A 17,537-nucleotide genomic window follows, 5' to 3' on the forward strand; every position below is an offset into this window, starting at 1 on the left:
GAGAAAAGGATAACTCACAGGCTGAAAGGAAATGGCATAACTCACAGGTACGAAGGAAATGGTATAAGCTCACTACCATCCATGATTGCCTGGAATTACTGCCCATTTATAACTGAACAAAGAACTGACAGTGGTCACAGAAGGTAACTGCTCAATAAGTCACACTCTTAAGGACTCCAAAGGCCTAAAATTTACCCAAATGATAACATAAAATTTCATAAAAATCTGTATGCCTACAGTGGCATTTTCTATATCATTTATTATGAGATTAGTATTGAAAGCACTTAAGATTTGGGAACCTTAATAAAGATCAATTGCTGCTTTCAGGTATTCATGTATAACAGACCTTTGAGAAGTCCAACAGTAATATTCTGGTATTAAAAAGTCTTAATTCTAATATGAAGTAATGAGACATGCTATAAAAATGAACAGTTCACATACCAGGACTTCTTGAATCCCTCAAGCAGGTAGGAGATTCCATATGAAGCAGGGCTTCAGCAGCTTCAATCGTCTTATCTGTACAGTGTGCATTACTGCCATGAACTGATGCTTCCACTGGGAGAAAACAAGTTCTACTCAATTAAAAATGAACCACACACACTACTGTTTAAGAAATAAATGTAAATTATCTTCCATGTGAATGACTCTACATAAGCCATTGATACATCCGTCTATATCAACTATTTACAGAAATAACTTAAAGCCAAAATAAGGTAGTATCTACACTTAGTAAATAGAATATTGATTTAAAAGCAACCAATGAGGCTGAATAAAAATTAATGAGAAGTTTCTGGATCTTATCCAAAGGAAAACAAAGACCAACCCTTGAAATCTGAACTCTGCATCAATTTTAGGCCAAAACTAACTGAGGGGTGGGGAGTAGGGACAGACGGTTGTAAATTAACAATCCTACAAGATCAATTATATATTTTGCTATATTGCCAATAAAAACTACAATAGAATACTTAGCATAATTGGTCAGAAACACTTTTTATTTCTAAGTTACTTTAATAAATTAGTTCTTACAGAGACTCTCCTAAATGAGCAAGGCAGCCTGAGATGGATAACAACACCTATCAAACTTTAGCTGTAGAACAATTGAGAACTTTCTTCACAAAACCTTGTTTTTTTCCTCAGAACTTCACTTGACTTTGCTGGGTTTTTTACCCTAAGAGATTTTTTATGTTTTTGTTTCGTTATTTTGAGATTGGCCCAGATTAGTCTCAAACTCATGGGCACAAGTGATCCTCCTGCCTCATCCTCAAGTAGCTGGGACTATAGGCGCCCAACACACCTGGCTCTGTTAGGACATTTTTTTTGAGTTTCTGTAATAGTTTTCCCTTCACCATGAAGTCTTTTCTAATTCCATCACTCTTTGTATCTCTCTTCTGGCACTTCTTTAATGCTTTGATATTAAGTTACTTGTGAAATTGCTCTAGTCTCTGCCACTTAGGCAAGTAACATAATCTCTTTAGGTCTCAGTGTTCTTCACGAAACAGGCATATTGCTTACCTCAAATAATTTTGAGAATTAAATGATGTGATTCCCATTTTAAAAAAACAAAACAAAACAAAAAACTTAGCACAGTGACTGGCATATAAATAAGAACTCAATAAAGAGTGACGACTTAGCACTCAGCTAAGATTCTAATAGGCTCTTTGAGGTCAATGGAGCTATCTATCTTAACTCGACTTTATAGCTGCTATAGTTCTTAATGTAGACTTGTCTTTTATGTATTGAATGAAGAACAACCCACCGAACTTCCAGGAAAACTGGCAAGTGGGGGACAAACTTATTATCTTAACGTTTTATTAATTTTACATTCTGGATTAAAATATTGAATACTTTCCTTGGTAAAAGCCTCTAAAACATAAATGTGTAACAGTTTTTAATTTGATAGATTTTTCTCAAGAAGTCTCCTCAAGAAACTAAAAGTAAATGTCTATACAAATTTCATAAAATCATATTCAAATTCACAAATTCTATACACTAATGAGATGAATCTTTTAAAAGTATTTTCAGGAAAATTTTAATCAGGGAGAAAAATCCACTTGGTCTCAAAATTCACCAATGCTAAAGCTTCAGTCTTAAGCACTAGTCATTTGGGGAGCATTTATTTTAAAAATCCAGAAACTGTTCCACCACCTGTTGCACATCATCCACACTCTCAACCAAGGTACTAGGTCTCTCCAGTTGCTCTTTCCATTTATGGAAATCTGCTCAAAGCTAAATGGTTCCAGAGAGGCAGCCAAACCTCTAAGTAAATCTATCTTTAGGTGACCCTGCTTACTCTTATCTGCAGCTTCACTGAAGCAAAGGATTCAATCAGCCCTTCTAGCTCAACTTTAAGAAACTCGGTATAAAATATATTACTATCCTCAAGAATTTTTTTTCAAAGTTCCTCCCTACAATACTCACATATACTAATGACCTTGGAACGCACCCTCTCAGGTTTTAAAAATTTAATCTAGGAGCATTCTCTTTAAAGTCTGCTTGGTGCTGCAATTTAGCTGTTGTCTTAAGTGCTATTAATAAACTATCCTGGGTAAACTAATTCCTTATGTAATTGTATTAAGACACACCCGAAAACCTCTACCACATTAAAATCAGTATAGTCAGTATCCAGTATAATACAGCAATAAAAGAACTTACCAGATTTTTAATATTTAAGTTATGAGCAAAATGAAATTTGCCTAACACATACTATGTGCCTTAAATTCTTATGTAGTCTGAAGTATATTTTCAACACCGTAATTTCTTGTTATTGTTTGTTATGTTATAGAATTTGGCGGCGGTGGGGGGGAGGGGGGGGGAGAGACACGGGACCAGGAATTGAACTCAGGGGTACTCAATCACTGAGCCACATCCCCAGCCCTATTTTGTATTTTATTTAGACAAAGGGTCTCACTGAGTTGCTTAGTGCCTCCTCGTTGCTAAGGCTGGCTTTGAACTTTCCATCCTCCTGCCTCAGCCTCCTGAACTGCTGGGATTACAGGCTTGCACTACTGCACCTGGCTAGAAATTATTTTCTAAAGTGTATTTTCTTGTATTTCTAAACTTCCTCTTCTCCCCAATATTCAATTTATGTTCCAGAAAAATTTTTTTTTAATTTACTGGCTAAAATAAATATACACAAACATATAAGAAAACTTACACCTTCAATTTAGGATGAGAATATAAAATATGTATATGACATCTATGAATTATCAACCAGAGAACTAACAGTCTGGGTACAATCAACAAGTGGTTACTGAGTATTTCACCAGTGTTTATTTACCCTGTGCTATAAATTTAGGATACAACTGTAAATAGGTTGTCTAGCCTCATGAAGCTTAAAGTTCTGAGAACATCAAAAACATAAGAAGTATAATAAAATATAATTTTTAAAGTTACTCTGTAAGACAACAGCTCAAGGAGAGCACTGATTTCTTTCCTTTTTTGATGCTTACTACTTTTGCTTCTTACGATTTTCATCTACCAACTCAAATAATGCTAAACATAAAAATCCAAGAGCCCTTTCTCAAATAAATTTGCAATAATGTACCACTGACAGTTCCAAGAACACCCAATTTATAAAAGTAGGCACTATGTCTATACTTTGGTTGACAGAGTAATTTTTTTCTTCTTGCAGTGCGGGGACTGAACCCAGGAGCACTCTACCAGCAAGCTACGTCCCCAGTCCTCTTTATTTTTTTTTATTTTGAAACAGGGTCTCACCAAGTTGCCCAGGCAAGCCTTGAACTTCAATCCCCCTGCCTCGTTCTCATTGTGTGCCACCATGCCCGGCAACAAGTAGTTTTTGATACACAATTTAAGAGTCACCTCTTTTATGCAAGTTTCTATAACTAAAACAAATGTGCAATACTATTTTGTCCAGATCAAAAATTCAAATAAAATTTAAACTAAAACTATGCACAATTCTAAAGCATAAAACATGAATTTAACAGTGTTGTGCAATCAAAGTAAGTAAACTAAAAGCAATAGCTAAAAAAAAAACACTCCTTATCCCTTATTTAAAAATCTTAGAGACCAGTATTCTTTCTAGACCTGTGTGTGAAATTTATGGAGGAAAAAAACAAGCAACTCCTTTTAAATAGAAACAAATGAAGCTGAAAATAACCAGACCAGGTATTATTTTCTAGCAGTTCATATTACTGGTCAACCCTTCTTGAAGAAATAAATGCATCAAATAAATTTCAAAAACTATTTTAGTTTTAATCAAAGTGCCAAAAATAAAAATTGCCCATGCCTCCATTTACTATTGGTAAAAATATTCTTGTTCCCTTTCCATCTTTCTAATCAACTAGTGTCTGTATGGTGGACTATTCCAGACTCACTCAACAGCTGTTACAAAATACCAAACTTGGTAATTAAGTCTGACAAGAGGCATACCTCTCAGCTTTGCATAAGAGAATGCTGGCAATGGATCTAGTTCATAACAATGTTCTCAAGTCAAAAATAAAATTTAGTAGCAATTTTGTTTGAGAGTAATGGGGGAAAAAATGTCAAGACAGTCCATTAGGTGACAGAGCACTCCCCTACCAACAGCACTACAAACCAGTATCCCAAGATAATCACTGTTCAACCACCACACACTTCCTGTCCCCTCATGCCCAGGTTGTAACAGCAGTAGTGAATAATACAAACGAAGGCAACGACAAGATGGGAGAAGTAGGTCTGGGTACTCTACCTTATTTTCCCCTTAAGCTAATTAATAGAGCTGGGCTATTAACTATAAAGGAGAAAAAAGAACTAAAACTATTTTCTAAACCAAAGCTGTCCAACAGTATCAGTCACATTTCATTTTAAACTTTCCTGTAGCCACATTTTAAAATGTGAAATTAATACCTTTGGGTTAACTCAGTACACCCCAAACACTGCCACTTCAACATGTAATCAATATAAAGTCACTTAAAATTCAGTTTCTCAATCACATTTCAAGTACTCAATAGGCTACTAGGTACTAAACTGAACAGGGATTTAAAACAATACTGTAACTCAGCTCTTCTCACACTGTTTCTATTCCCAGGACCCTAGAGTTTGATAACATAAAGTCTTGTCTTATAGATATGTAGCATATTTGAAATTAAAACAAATTTTAAAATGCTAATTCATTTTTAAATAATTACTTGTAAACAAATGTTTTTATGAAAACTTATAAACAAGTGTAAACATTTATAAACAAATTACTTGTAAATAAATTACTTGAAAACTTTTTAGAACAAAAAATTCAGAGTAGCATTGTTTTTTGCATTTCTGCAAATCTTTTTCATATGTGCATGCCCGCACCTGCACCACTGGGGACTGAATCCAGGGTCTCCCACATGCTAAGCAGGCACTATACCCACTGAGCCACACTGCCATTCTGAAAATCTTTTTAATACTTAATTTATTCAAAGGCAGACAGATTTACTTCCATCATTCAATATTGTTGGAATACCATGCAATAGCCTCTAGCAAACTCCTCTGTACACTTGTGAAATTGAAAAAACAAATGATGTTTTAGAATCATCATGAAAACAGTTTTAACTTCTCAGATAAGGCTCCTGGGACTCTCAGAATTCCCAGTTCAGAGAATTTGGCTTTTAAGGTGCACAGCTGTTAATTTACCATCAAATGTAATTAATAATAACTACATTCTATACTCATTTGTGTGAGTTTTAGCTTCTAAAGTTTTAGCGTCTAAATATTAGTATGTAAATGAAAAATTATATTATCCCACTTCTATAAGTAAAACAGTATTTTGTCCACTTACATATAAAGGATTTTTAAAAAGCTTAATATTTCTCTGCATCTTTTTGAACATTTAAACTACACTGTACACAAGGAGTTATTCTAAATAACATGAAGACATCCTTCTATGCCAGCCAAATTGGTTTCAAAAGTAAATGATTTTATGTTGAATTATCCTGGCTGACTTTTTACACACCAATTTTACTCTGTAACTCATTTTTATATAAATTTTAGTATTAATGCTGCAATGAACTCTGAAGTTCAATTTCAATACAATTCCCAACCCCCCACACTTTTTTTTGGCGCGGTGTTGGGGACTGAACCCAGGGCCTCTTGCAAGCACTCTACCAACTGAGCTATATACCCAGCCCCACTCCCCCTTTTTAACAATACTAGGGATTGAACCCAGGGCCTCCTGCATGCTAGACAGAGTTCTATCACTGAGCTACACCACAGCCCCTAAAGGAAAACTTTTCAAGAAAATTAATGCCATTTTTATTTTTATTTCAACACACGCTTCCTGTCTTTTTTCACATACTGCTATTTTTTTTCTATTGATACAGGTTGAACCCACCAAATCTGAAAATCTGAAGTGCTCTGGCATCTATGCAAATATTCCCAAATTCTAAGAACTCTGAAATCTGAAACACTTCTGGTCCCAAGCACTTCAAGATAAAGGATACTCAACCTTCACTAGATATTCCAATTCATAGTAAATCAGAAATGAAATTTTGAATTTCAAACTTCATGATGAATGTTGACAAAATGTAATTTTTTTGGCCAAGTGAAAATATTTAGGCAAAACTTTCAGAAAAAAAATTTCCTTTCATTTACTATTATAAAGCAAAACTTCTGATGACCTTACTTTTCAAATGTAAAAAAAAAAGGGGGGGGGAGGCAAGGAATGCATACTTCCTGATACAAAAGTGGAGTATTTTAAACCAAAATCTTTGAGGAATTCCAGACCATACACCCACAATACTTCAACATAAATTCTAGGTAAGCATTAATGTCAGACATTTGTTTTCCCATATTACGTTAACTATAAGAAAACCAAGCCTCAATTATTAAACTATATCATAGACTTACTCAACATAGCTTCAAATTCAATCTGGCACCCATTTATAAAGACAGTTCAAAGAAATTAATTAACCTCTTAATTACATAACCACCAACACATACACACTCATGGTGTGATTAAAAAAATATATCCCTGGAAAAAAGAGGCCTTAACTTTCCATTAAATATGTGAGCCAATCATAACTGTACAGCTTTTAAGAAGCCTTAGAAGTCATCTAGTTAAACCTGTCCTCTTACTGAAAACAAAGCCATAAGTCACCAGGACAACTCAGTTTTAGTGATAACTAGATAGAAATCCTCAACCCCTGGCTTCAAGGTCAAGGCTCACTTTTATAAATCCTGTTCTCAGTGAAAGTTTTATAAGGTATGCCGTCTTGACCACAAACTGTTTTGTATATCTAAATGATAGTGATGTATAATAAATAAACTCATTTATTTCATCCTGACTCACACTCCTCTGACAGCATAAATACTGACAGCTGAAGGAGTACATATACATGATGCTTAAGTTCTCAAAGAGGAAAATAAAAGCAGTCTATTCTCTGGTACTTTCACATGTAAGACTAGTTACCACTGATTCCACACTAATCATCAATCCATTATTGTAATCACCATAGCTATTCTTACATTTATATAGCATATACATTTTCATCTGTCTTCTCAACTAGATTATAAAATCTCTGTGAGGAGTAATTTTCTCTTCACACTTGATAACCTCCCTCCGGAGGTAAAAAGTGTGTCGTGACCATTTTACAAATACAAAATTTGCTAATATTACTCTCCTAATGCCATTGGAAACTGGCATAATAAAAATTTAGAACCATGCCTCTTAATTTTCTGGGTCATCTCTTCTTCTCAACTTTTAACTCACTGAATGAACCTTGGGTAAATCAGCAAACCTGTCTCAAGTTTCCTTCTAAAATAAAGACTATAAGGGAGCTTCAGATTACATGAACATGGTTGAGAAAAATAATCTGAAAATAATTATATGCAAACATATTCTTTTTTAAAAATGTTTAGTTGTAGATGGATAGAATAACTTATTTATTTTTAAGTGATGCTGAGGATTGAACCCGGTGCCTCACACATGTGAAGCAAGTGCTGTACCACTGAGCTACAATCCCAGTCCCCAAATTCTTTATAGAGCATCATGATCAAAAAAGAAACTTGAATTATAAGATCTGCAGTACTATAGAAATTCAATAAGCTGGAAAAGAGTATTTAATTTCTTAAAAAAAACCCTTATCATGGCTGTGGGTTGTAGCTCACTGATAGAGCACTTGTGTAGCATGCTGTATCCCTGGGTTCAGATGGCCAACACCAAGGAGAGAAAAACAAAAGGTACACCATTATCAGAAGAAAACAAAACTTTTGTATTTTCAAACCAAAGACTGGCTATATCTACAGGTCACATCCATTTTGCTGATCATTCCAAAAAATTAATGAAAAAAATGCCTTCCACTGATGGAAGTTAAGCCCTCTTACTTTTAGAGTATTTTTCACAAGTTCTAACTGCAGAAGCTATTCTAAGGTTCTCTCTGGAGTAGTCAACCAGTGGAAACAACCTCTCATTCAACACACACCATTATCACTGACTCAACAATTTTAATTATTGACTGTACAAATAACATAAAGTCAAAATTTTATATTTATATTGCATTATTAATGGACCGAACACATAAAAAGGAACCAAGTTCTCATCGTGCTGTCTTGCATTCAGTAAAACTTAAATTCCTATTCTAATCAGAAAAAACTGTCATAAATATTTCAATCTCACTACTCACTAAACTGTGATTTGTCTTTGGGACTTAAAAGAAGTGTTAATATTACGTTTCATAGAATAAAAGGCTGTTCACCATCATGTTATACAATACATATGGTTACATGGTTCCAGATTTTAAAGTTCTGTTAAATATAAAGTTACACGTGTACATGTTTTCTCCTCATCCCAATTGCATCACATAGTTTGCCAGCCAAACAACTCACTTCAAGATCCCTTACCTAAAAACAATGGATGGAGAAAGTGCAACCAAGACCTTTCAGGGCATTACTATTCCTTGAACATTTCTCATCTTCCAATTCCCATCAACGGTGATACAACATAAAGAGTCCGGAGAAAGGAACATGTGTATTTATTATTACAGCAAGCAAATAGTATTCAAGCCTTGCCACATCGACCTAAGGCCCTCACTGCGCTGTCTGCTATTAAGTAAAGCTGCTTTTTCTATGTAACTTAAGTCCATGCCCTTCCGCTGCAGCAGTGGCGCTGCACATCCCCCACCCCTGCGGCCACTTCCGTGTTTACACTCCTCTTCCCTCCAATTCCATGCGTACATTGTCAGCTTCACTCCCGCCCAATCTTCATTGGCCCAGCGAGGGCCCGTAGTCCCGCCTCCAGAAATCAACGTTCTTATTTGGAACATCTCAGAGAGCAGATTGGAACCGGAGGCCTGTCAATCCCGCGGGTTCTGTCCTCTCCTAGGCGCTTCCGCTATGGTGGGAGGTTTGGGGGGAGGGGAAAGGGGGCAATTCCGTGCTGAGACTTCCCTGGGGCCAAGACTCCCTCCCGCCCGCCCCGCTCCTTCACATTCACCCACTGTTTACAAAAATAAACGCTCTTCGCTCACGCCCCGTCGCACCAGGTCAGGGGGACGAAATACACTCCGTGTCCTTCCCATTCTCTCCCCTAAAATTACACCCCACGAGGGAAGGGGCATACACCTAGTTTCTTCACGGCCACCCTCTAAACCAGGAGAGGAGGCGGGCCCCTGGGAGCTGTAGCGCCGCGGCTGCTCAACGTTATTAAGTGACCCTTTCCAGGACCGTTACTCCTGAGCCTGCATAATGTGGGGATGTGGGGAAGAGGGAGGGTCCGAGCATTTTTTGGCGGGTACCGGTCCACCGGACATCGCCCGGGGCTGCCCGGTCCATGCGGAAGTCACGGATCTGTGGGCGAAGTCTGAAGGGGGGCGGCGAGCGTCCCCCGGGAAGCCCGCCGCCCCCGACCGCCGGCAGTAGCGGCCTCTCCGGCCAGACAGCGTGGCAGGCGCAGCGGAGAGACAACAGCTTCACTCACTTCCTGGTTCCTCGGCAACTGGGGTGAAGCGCGCAACTCGTCCGCCCCCGAGTCCCCAACTTAACCGCGGCTCGGCTCCCCAGCACCCGCTGCCAGCGCTCCGCTAGGCAGCAGCCGTCGCTGCTCGCCGAACCCACCCTGAAGCGACAACGCCGGATTCGAGGCAGGTTACTCTCCAAGGTGATCACTTCCTGATTCGTCGCCTCCATTACTTCATTCACTCCCCCCTCTCCCTGGCCGCCCCAGTGACTGAGGTGGACACTGTTTCCCCTGCACTGACCGCTCCCGGGGAGGCACCCCGCCTTCTGTGCACCCCCTCTGCCGCTGCACCGATGCACAGGAGAAAAGTTCCCCTGTCCTTACCGGCCCGGATGAGCAGATCCAGCTGGTTCGTGGGTCCCTCATGCAGAGACGTCGCCATGTTTATCCCGGGGCTGGAGCTGCTGCTTCACATTGACTTACACCGTGAGCAGCGGCGGCAGGGGAGGAGGCGGAACCCGCGGCCGGAGACACACGCCGTGCGACCGACACACACTCACGCACTCGCACACACTCCGACGCCCGGATCCTTGCGCGTCCTCCGACAGGAAGCCGCGGCCGGCCCGCCTCCCGCCGCCGGGCTGAGAAACCCCACCACCTAACGGCAGGGCGGCGGCGGCGGCCCGGCTGGCAACGCGATCCTTCCGCCCCGCGCCCAGACAGGAAGTCCCGACGCCCGCCCGCCCGAGCGGCCGCGGCGACACCTGAGGCTGCGGCGCCCGGCGGCCGGGCCGGGACGCGGCCCAGGGCGGCACCGGGCGCGTTTCACGCCCTGCGGAAGCGAGGTCTGCAGCCGTGCCCCCTGCGAAAGAGCCATTAATCAGGTGGTCCTCCTGGAAGCCACCGACCCCCAGTCCCGCAGCTGTGAACAGCGGCGGCTCTGAAACTTGTCTGGGCCTCTTCAGAGCGTATGCAACCCGATCAGTTCCCTTCAAAGAACCACACTTTAAAACAGGAACGCCAACGAAAACGTCACATCAGAAAATATTCCAAAAGCATGGACTTGGAAAGTAAGGAGCTTCCAACTACTTCCCGAGCCCGACTTCTCCCTTTCCCTTTGAGAAGTCAAAGGACACGCTAAACAGGCATTTGGTAAACCGAACACAGCAACCCAAGACACTAGACCCCCCCCCCCCCAATTTGCAATCACGAAATTCAGGTACCCTTTCATTTCTGTTTGTTCATTTGGAAACGAAGGTGTTCATTGACATCTACACTTCAACAATCTTTTCGCGAGAAACTAACATTACAAAAAAGTACACATGAAAATACAGTAGAAAGGGGAGATAAATTACCAACTTAGTAACTTGAATCAAATTTACTGAAAACACAGGAAATCAAATCAATGGAATGCTGAATGGAGACCTCATTAAAACAAGAAACCGTGTCCCCGGTTTCAGAATTTAAAATGAAAATTGTTTGACACAAAATGTTACCTTCAAGTTGTTTGTTACAAAATTTACGTAAGACATTGCAATCCTACAGATTAAGTGCTCAGTAAGTGTTTGCTGAATAAACGCAAAAAGTTTTGGCAGATACAAATTTAAAATAACAAGGTGACATACATTTTATGATTTGGACTAAATGACTAGACAAAAAATTATTTAACAGCAATATTTATAAAAGCTAATGAAGAACCATTTTATAAAAGTTTACCCAACAGTGCAGCGAACGTCAGAATGGATTTATAAAAAGCCCATGATTCTTTTTTGCCATTTCTTCTCATTTTTCTGGAGGGCCTTCCACTACCTCTGCACCGTTACAAAACCCAAAAACAGTTCCCTTTAATCCAAATAAAGATCTCTTTCTTGGAGTAAACCTGCCAAGGTTGGAACAAAAGAAATTAAATGGCCACTTTTACTTACTGCTAATCAATTTGAAATAAAGATCATTCATTGATAGACAGCATCTTTAACAGTCTCCATGTGAGAGAGAAGGAATATCAAGAGGTAGACCACTGAAATTGATAACAAATCTCAATTTCCACTTCTGCCAGTATTTTTTCATGCATTATATGTTTAGAAAGGAAAACAGTACCATAAGCCAAAGTATTTGTGTGTGTGTGTGTGTGTGTGTGTGTGTGGAAGTGACAAGTCAACATGGCTCAAGAATAGTGTTCTCAATGTAGGAAAGACTGTGTAGCCTGATATACAACTTTTACTATTTGCTTTTAATATGTATCTTAGGGAGTATACATATATATATATGTACATATGTGTGTGTTTTTACCTTCTGTACATCCTAATTATGTGTCCACGACCACCTTACATTTTAATCTCCAAGAGAATAACTATGTATTCTTGGATAATACTTACTTATATACACAACAGAAATTAATCAGAAAGACAGGAAAATATTACTATATAAGTTTTTGTAAAAACAAAATTCTCTGGGCATTAATACCATTCTACCTTACTCACTAGGCTTTCAAAAGCTACCAATGCTTTTTAGAGACTGATAAATACTACACTGGGAATGACAAGAAAGGATAGGCCATTGCTAATACACGCTGGTACAAACATCCAGGACAGCAATGTACCATATATCAATAGTCTAAAAGAAGCTTGAGTTTCTGACATAGGAATTCCATTTCTGAAGCTTATCCTGAAGAAACAGGGAAGATATTCAATGGATTGCTCTATTTAAAGACAAAAGGCACAGTGGCACACATCTGTAGTTGCAGCTGCTAGGGAGTCTGAGGCAGGAGGATCACCTGAGCCCAGGAATTTTGGGTCAGCCTAGGCCATATAATGAAGCGTGTCTCTTTAAAAAAATAATAACTTCAAATTTGAACTTTTTCAGGGGAGGGTACTTAAGACCAAACCCAGGGACTTACAGGTTGGTTTTTTTGTTTGTTTAGTTTTTTGTTATTTTTTGTCAGTACTAGGGACTGAACCCAGGACATGCTAGACAAGTCCTCTACCATTGAGCTATATAGCTATATCCCAGACCTTTTTTTACTTTATTTTGAGACCATGTCTCACTAAAGTTGCTTTGGCTGGCCTCCAACTTGTGATCCTTCTGCTTCAGCCTCCCAAGTAGTTGGAATTGCATGTGTGCACTACCACACTCAGTTCCTCTTAGTCCCCAAATTTTTAAGAACATGAGATAATATTAAAAAGATAGATGTGGCAAGATTTATATTTTTCCTATATTTATGACTCAAACCATGTAATATGCATAATGTATATACATATATACAGTATGTGATACATACACATACATACATTTATGTATATCTCTGTGTATACACATATACATTCACACTTTTCAAGTTTTCATGAGTAGGTATTTCATGAATAGGTATAAGATTTTTTTGTTTGTTTTTGAACTGTGAATTTATTCAAGGGCACTTTTTACTACTAAGCTACATCTCCAGCCCTATTTATTTACTTTTGGTATTGGGATGCTCTACCATCAGGTCAAAACCATACTTCTTTTTATTATGGGATGGGGTCTCACTAAATTGCTTAGGGCCTTGCTAAGTTGCTAAGGCTGGCCTCAAACTTGCAATCCTCCTACCTCAATCTCCCAAATTGCTGGGATTACAGATGTGAACCACCAAGCCTAGCTATGAGCAGAATTTTCTTAAACTAAGTATGAATGTGCAGGCTATTATGGTAGACACTTTAAATTCATATTCTGCTAATGATATTATACCTAGAAAGACATCCTCAGGGCTGGGGATATATCTTAGCTGGTAGAGTGCTTGCCTTGCAAACACAAAGCCCTGGGGGTTCAATCCCCAGCACCTCAAAAAAAAAAAAAAAAAAAAAAAAAAAAGGAAAATAACAACTTACTGAATGCTTATCCAATACAAGTCTTTATGCTAAATACTTTACTTTCTATTTTTAACTCACTCCTCTCTACATGCCTATGAAATACATATTACTATTATGCTCATTTTATAGATGAGGAATCTGAGGTTTCAAAAGGGCAGGGCCAGCATGTAAACAAGCACCCCAACACCACAGCCCTCACTCTTCACACTCCCCAGGAACCAAGGGAACAGTCCAGGGAACATCAACCTGCTGAAATGAAGTTAGTGCCCACAGATTTTCTCATCCACACACTTTTCTCACATTTCCCCCTTCATGGGGTGGAGTTTAATTCTCCTCTCCTTTTTGCGGGTGGACAGAACTTAGTTCCTCTCTCCTAACAAAAAGAACAAAGCTGAAGATGAAAACCAAATGCCGCACAAGTCTTGAGTACCCTCCTGCAGCTCCGTGGAGCTGGAACATAAGGCAAGAACGTCCTGCCAAGAGCCACATCTGACAGAAAGACCCTCCAGCCTAACCCAGTCTTCAGAAGACTGAAGCCCTGGCTGACCAGGGCATGGCCTCATGAGAAACCCAGAGCCAGGGTGACACAGCAAAGCCACTCCTCAATCCTTAACCTCAAAAACTGTGTCAGGTGAGATGGTAAATGTTTGGTCTTGTAAACTGCTAAATTTGGGGTGGCTTTTTGGCAAAAATTTAACTGATATGGAAGGAAGGGGTGGTTTCAAACCCCAACTGGTCACAATTCACAGTTTTAAGAAAGGCTATTAAAACTTATTAATGGCCTCTAATTTTCAAGTACAGAATCCTGAGTTCTTTTCATTTGTTAATTTGCTTTAGTTTAAACTATTTCAATTGCTAATCTGTCTTTTGAAAATGCCTGAATAGATATAATCATTACAATTAAAGTACAATATAACCAAAAATAAATATCCTTGGCCTTTTTATATAATTTGTACATTAATGGCCACAAAATGTTCACTTGTGATATTTGAGTGGTTGCATGGTCCTGTAGTACCCAAGAAGAAAAAGTCTTGAAATATATCATTGTTTCCAATACCATATAGGTTTTTAATGTTTTTAGATTACACAGTTCATTTGTATCTTTTTGGTATCTGGTACAAAGAATGATGCAATGTTATGTTTGGAGTAATCTCCATCACCCACAGGTTTTCAAAACATAAAAGAACCTGATCATGGGGGCTGGGGATATAGTTCAGTTGGTAGAGTGCTTGCCTCACAAGCACAAGGCCCTGCGTTCAATCCCCAGCACCGCAACCTGATCATGACTTCTTCTCCTTGACTATCACGGTTTAGGCATATCACACAAGAACACCCGCCCACCTATAATGTGTGCTGTCTCAGATATTGTCTTCTGCTAGTTTCTAACACAAAGGGTGTGTGGGAGGTAAACTGAGAATCAAATCCAGCCGCATTCCACCCCTGAACTTTTATCTTCAGCCATTTTTAAGACAGGGTTTCACTAAATTGCCAAGGCTGTCCTCAAATTTACAATCCTCCTGCCTCAGCCTCCAGGAAGTAGCTGGGATTACAGGTGTGTGCCACTGCACTGGCTCCTATTTTACTTAGCAAGAGCTCTCCAACCATCAAAAGAAGAGTTACATGAGAATCAAGTTTTCCCTTACTCTTACCCACCAAGAAACCTGAGGCCCCAAGTAGTTAAATACTTTGACAAAGATCATGAAGTATCTTGTGACTTCAGAGTCACAAATTCTATGGAAGTCTTCTATGACATTTATAAGTTATAAAATAGATGAAGTTAAATCTATTTTACTATTATTTTATATACTGTCAACTGCAAAATGGTTGATGTTTTGCACTTTAAGGTGAAAAACTAAAGCAATGGGAAGTATCGTTCTGAGAAATTAAGAGAAAAATATTTTGAGCAGTGAGTAGGATAACAACAGGTCAGTCTAAACTCTTCTCATACAACCACACTAACAAACAAGGGAATTCAAAGCTAGTGTGTTGCACATGTTTAGGAAAAAGGGGAGTCAAGAAAACTGATTACAAGAAAAATATGTCTGTGAAAGACAAGAAGCTAGAACAAGGTGATTTAAGACCGCTAGGTAAAAAGCTTGGTTCATCTACATAAGAAGACAGCAGTACAGTCTACAGATGTTTTATACTACAGTTTGTCTACTTGCAGTTTTTCTGGCTTACTGGCTTGTTTTAATAGTCAAGTTTTATATAAATAAAATGAAGATGCTTGAACTCACAGTCACATACACATTCATTTATTCAACAAATAAATATGTAGCCTTACTTTAAGCAAGCTTATGTGCCTATAAACTGGTAGTAATAAATTATTAACAAAAGAAAAAAGAATAATTTGTCTTCTCAATTCACACTGAGTCCCCCATCAAGAGTGAAAGTCCTAGCCTGGCCTGGCGCTCGCCTGTAATCCCAGTGGCTCAGAAAGCTAAGGCAGGAGGATGGCAAGTTCAAAGCCAGTCTCAGCAAAAGTGAGGCACTAAGCAACTCAGTGATACCCTGTCTCTAAATAAAATATAAAAAAACTGGGCTGGGGATGTAGCTCAGTGGCTGAGTACCCCGAGTTCAATCCCCACCCAGTACCAAAACAAAACAAAACAAAAAGTAAAGTCCTATGGACAGTATGATATACAAAATTGCATATACATAAAATTCAACAATAGTGCATATATGCTACATTTTGAAACACCACCCAAGAAAGTTCAAATATTTATATGCATAGAAGCCTTCACCAGCCAGGCACAGTGGTGCACCCCTATAATCCCTGTGGCTCAAGAGGTTGACATAGGAGGAGCACAAATTCAAGGCCAGCCTCAGCAACTTATCGAGGCCCTAAGCAACTCGGCAAGACCCTGTTTCTAAATAAAATATAAAAGGGGCTGGGGATGTGGCTTGGTGTTAAGCACTCTTGAGTTAAATCCCCAGTACCAAAAAACAAACAAATAAAAAACAAAAAAAAACTTCATGACTTGTGAATATTGTTTTGGGGGTTGTTTGTTTTTTCTTTTTTAGTACTGCATTTGTATATCAAGATCAAACAGGATACATACTAGGTGAGCATTCTACCACTGAGTTACAGCCCCAACCCTTTTAAATTTTGAAACATGGTCTCATTAAGTTGCTGAGACTGGTCTCCAACTTTTTATTCTCCTTCCTCAACCTCCCAAATAGCTGGTATTACAAGCATGTACCACCATGCCCAGCCTAGCAAATTTTAAAAATAATTCTTATACAAATTGTTACAGGAAACAGAAAAGAAAAATAAGGGAAAGCCACACCTGGATTATTTGAAAAACTCAAGTGTAATCTTGACTCTAAAACTAGATAAGAATGAGAAAATAAAATTATAATTACATTTCATTTATGCACAGTAGTATCACCATTCTTCAACATAATACCAGGTCCTTGACCCATACCATAAGAAATGAAAAAGAAGTATGATGCCTGGAAAGAACGAGGGCCAAGTTGTCCCAGCTGAGGTCCCTCAGACCAACCAGCTCCCAGCTGATGAACAGATCACTACATTCAAGAGGAACCAGTCCATATCAGCCAGAACCACATGACCACAGAGGTCTAGGAGAAACAATAACTGGTTCTTCCTTCAAATTTTGGTTTTGGTGTTTTGGGTTTTTGCAGGGGGTGGAGGGAGTACTAGGGATTGAACCCAGGAGCACTTTACCACTGGCTATATCCCTAATCCTTTTAAATTTTTAAATTTTATTTTGAGAAACCCTGAGTTGCTCAGGGTCTCACTGCTGCTGAGGTTGGTTTCAAACTACAATCCTCCTGCATCAAGTTGCTGGGGTTTTAGGCAT

At 39.0% G+C, this 17,537-nt stretch overlaps 1 protein-coding gene across 12 annotated transcripts in view; it reads right to left on the reverse strand.

The window, feature by feature from the left end:
* Elf2 (E74 like ETS transcription factor 2) overlaps positions 1 to 17,537 on the reverse strand; it is a 102,861-nt gene that overhangs the window by 11,623 nt on the left and 73,701 nt on the right. For 9 of the 12 annotated variants that reach the window (XM_047566114.1, XM_047566116.1, XM_047566113.1 and 6 more), the window contains one exon: positions 442 to 555. In XM_047566114.1, the coding sequence (XP_047422070.1) occupies positions 442 to 555 (114 nt within the window). Of the gene's footprint in view, positions 1 to 441; positions 556 to 8,814; positions 8,984 to 10,252; positions 10,543 to 17,537 lie in introns of those variants that run through there. The other 3 variants (XM_047566117.1, XM_047566119.1, XM_047566122.1) reach the window with 3 other exon arrangements.

Source organism: Sciurus carolinensis, chromosome 10 (genome assembly GCF_902686445.1).
Source record: "Sciurus carolinensis chromosome 10, mSciCar1.2, whole genome shotgun sequence".
In the NCBI taxonomy this organism is placed as follows: domain Eukaryota; kingdom Metazoa; phylum Chordata; class Mammalia; order Rodentia; family Sciuridae; genus Sciurus; species Sciurus carolinensis.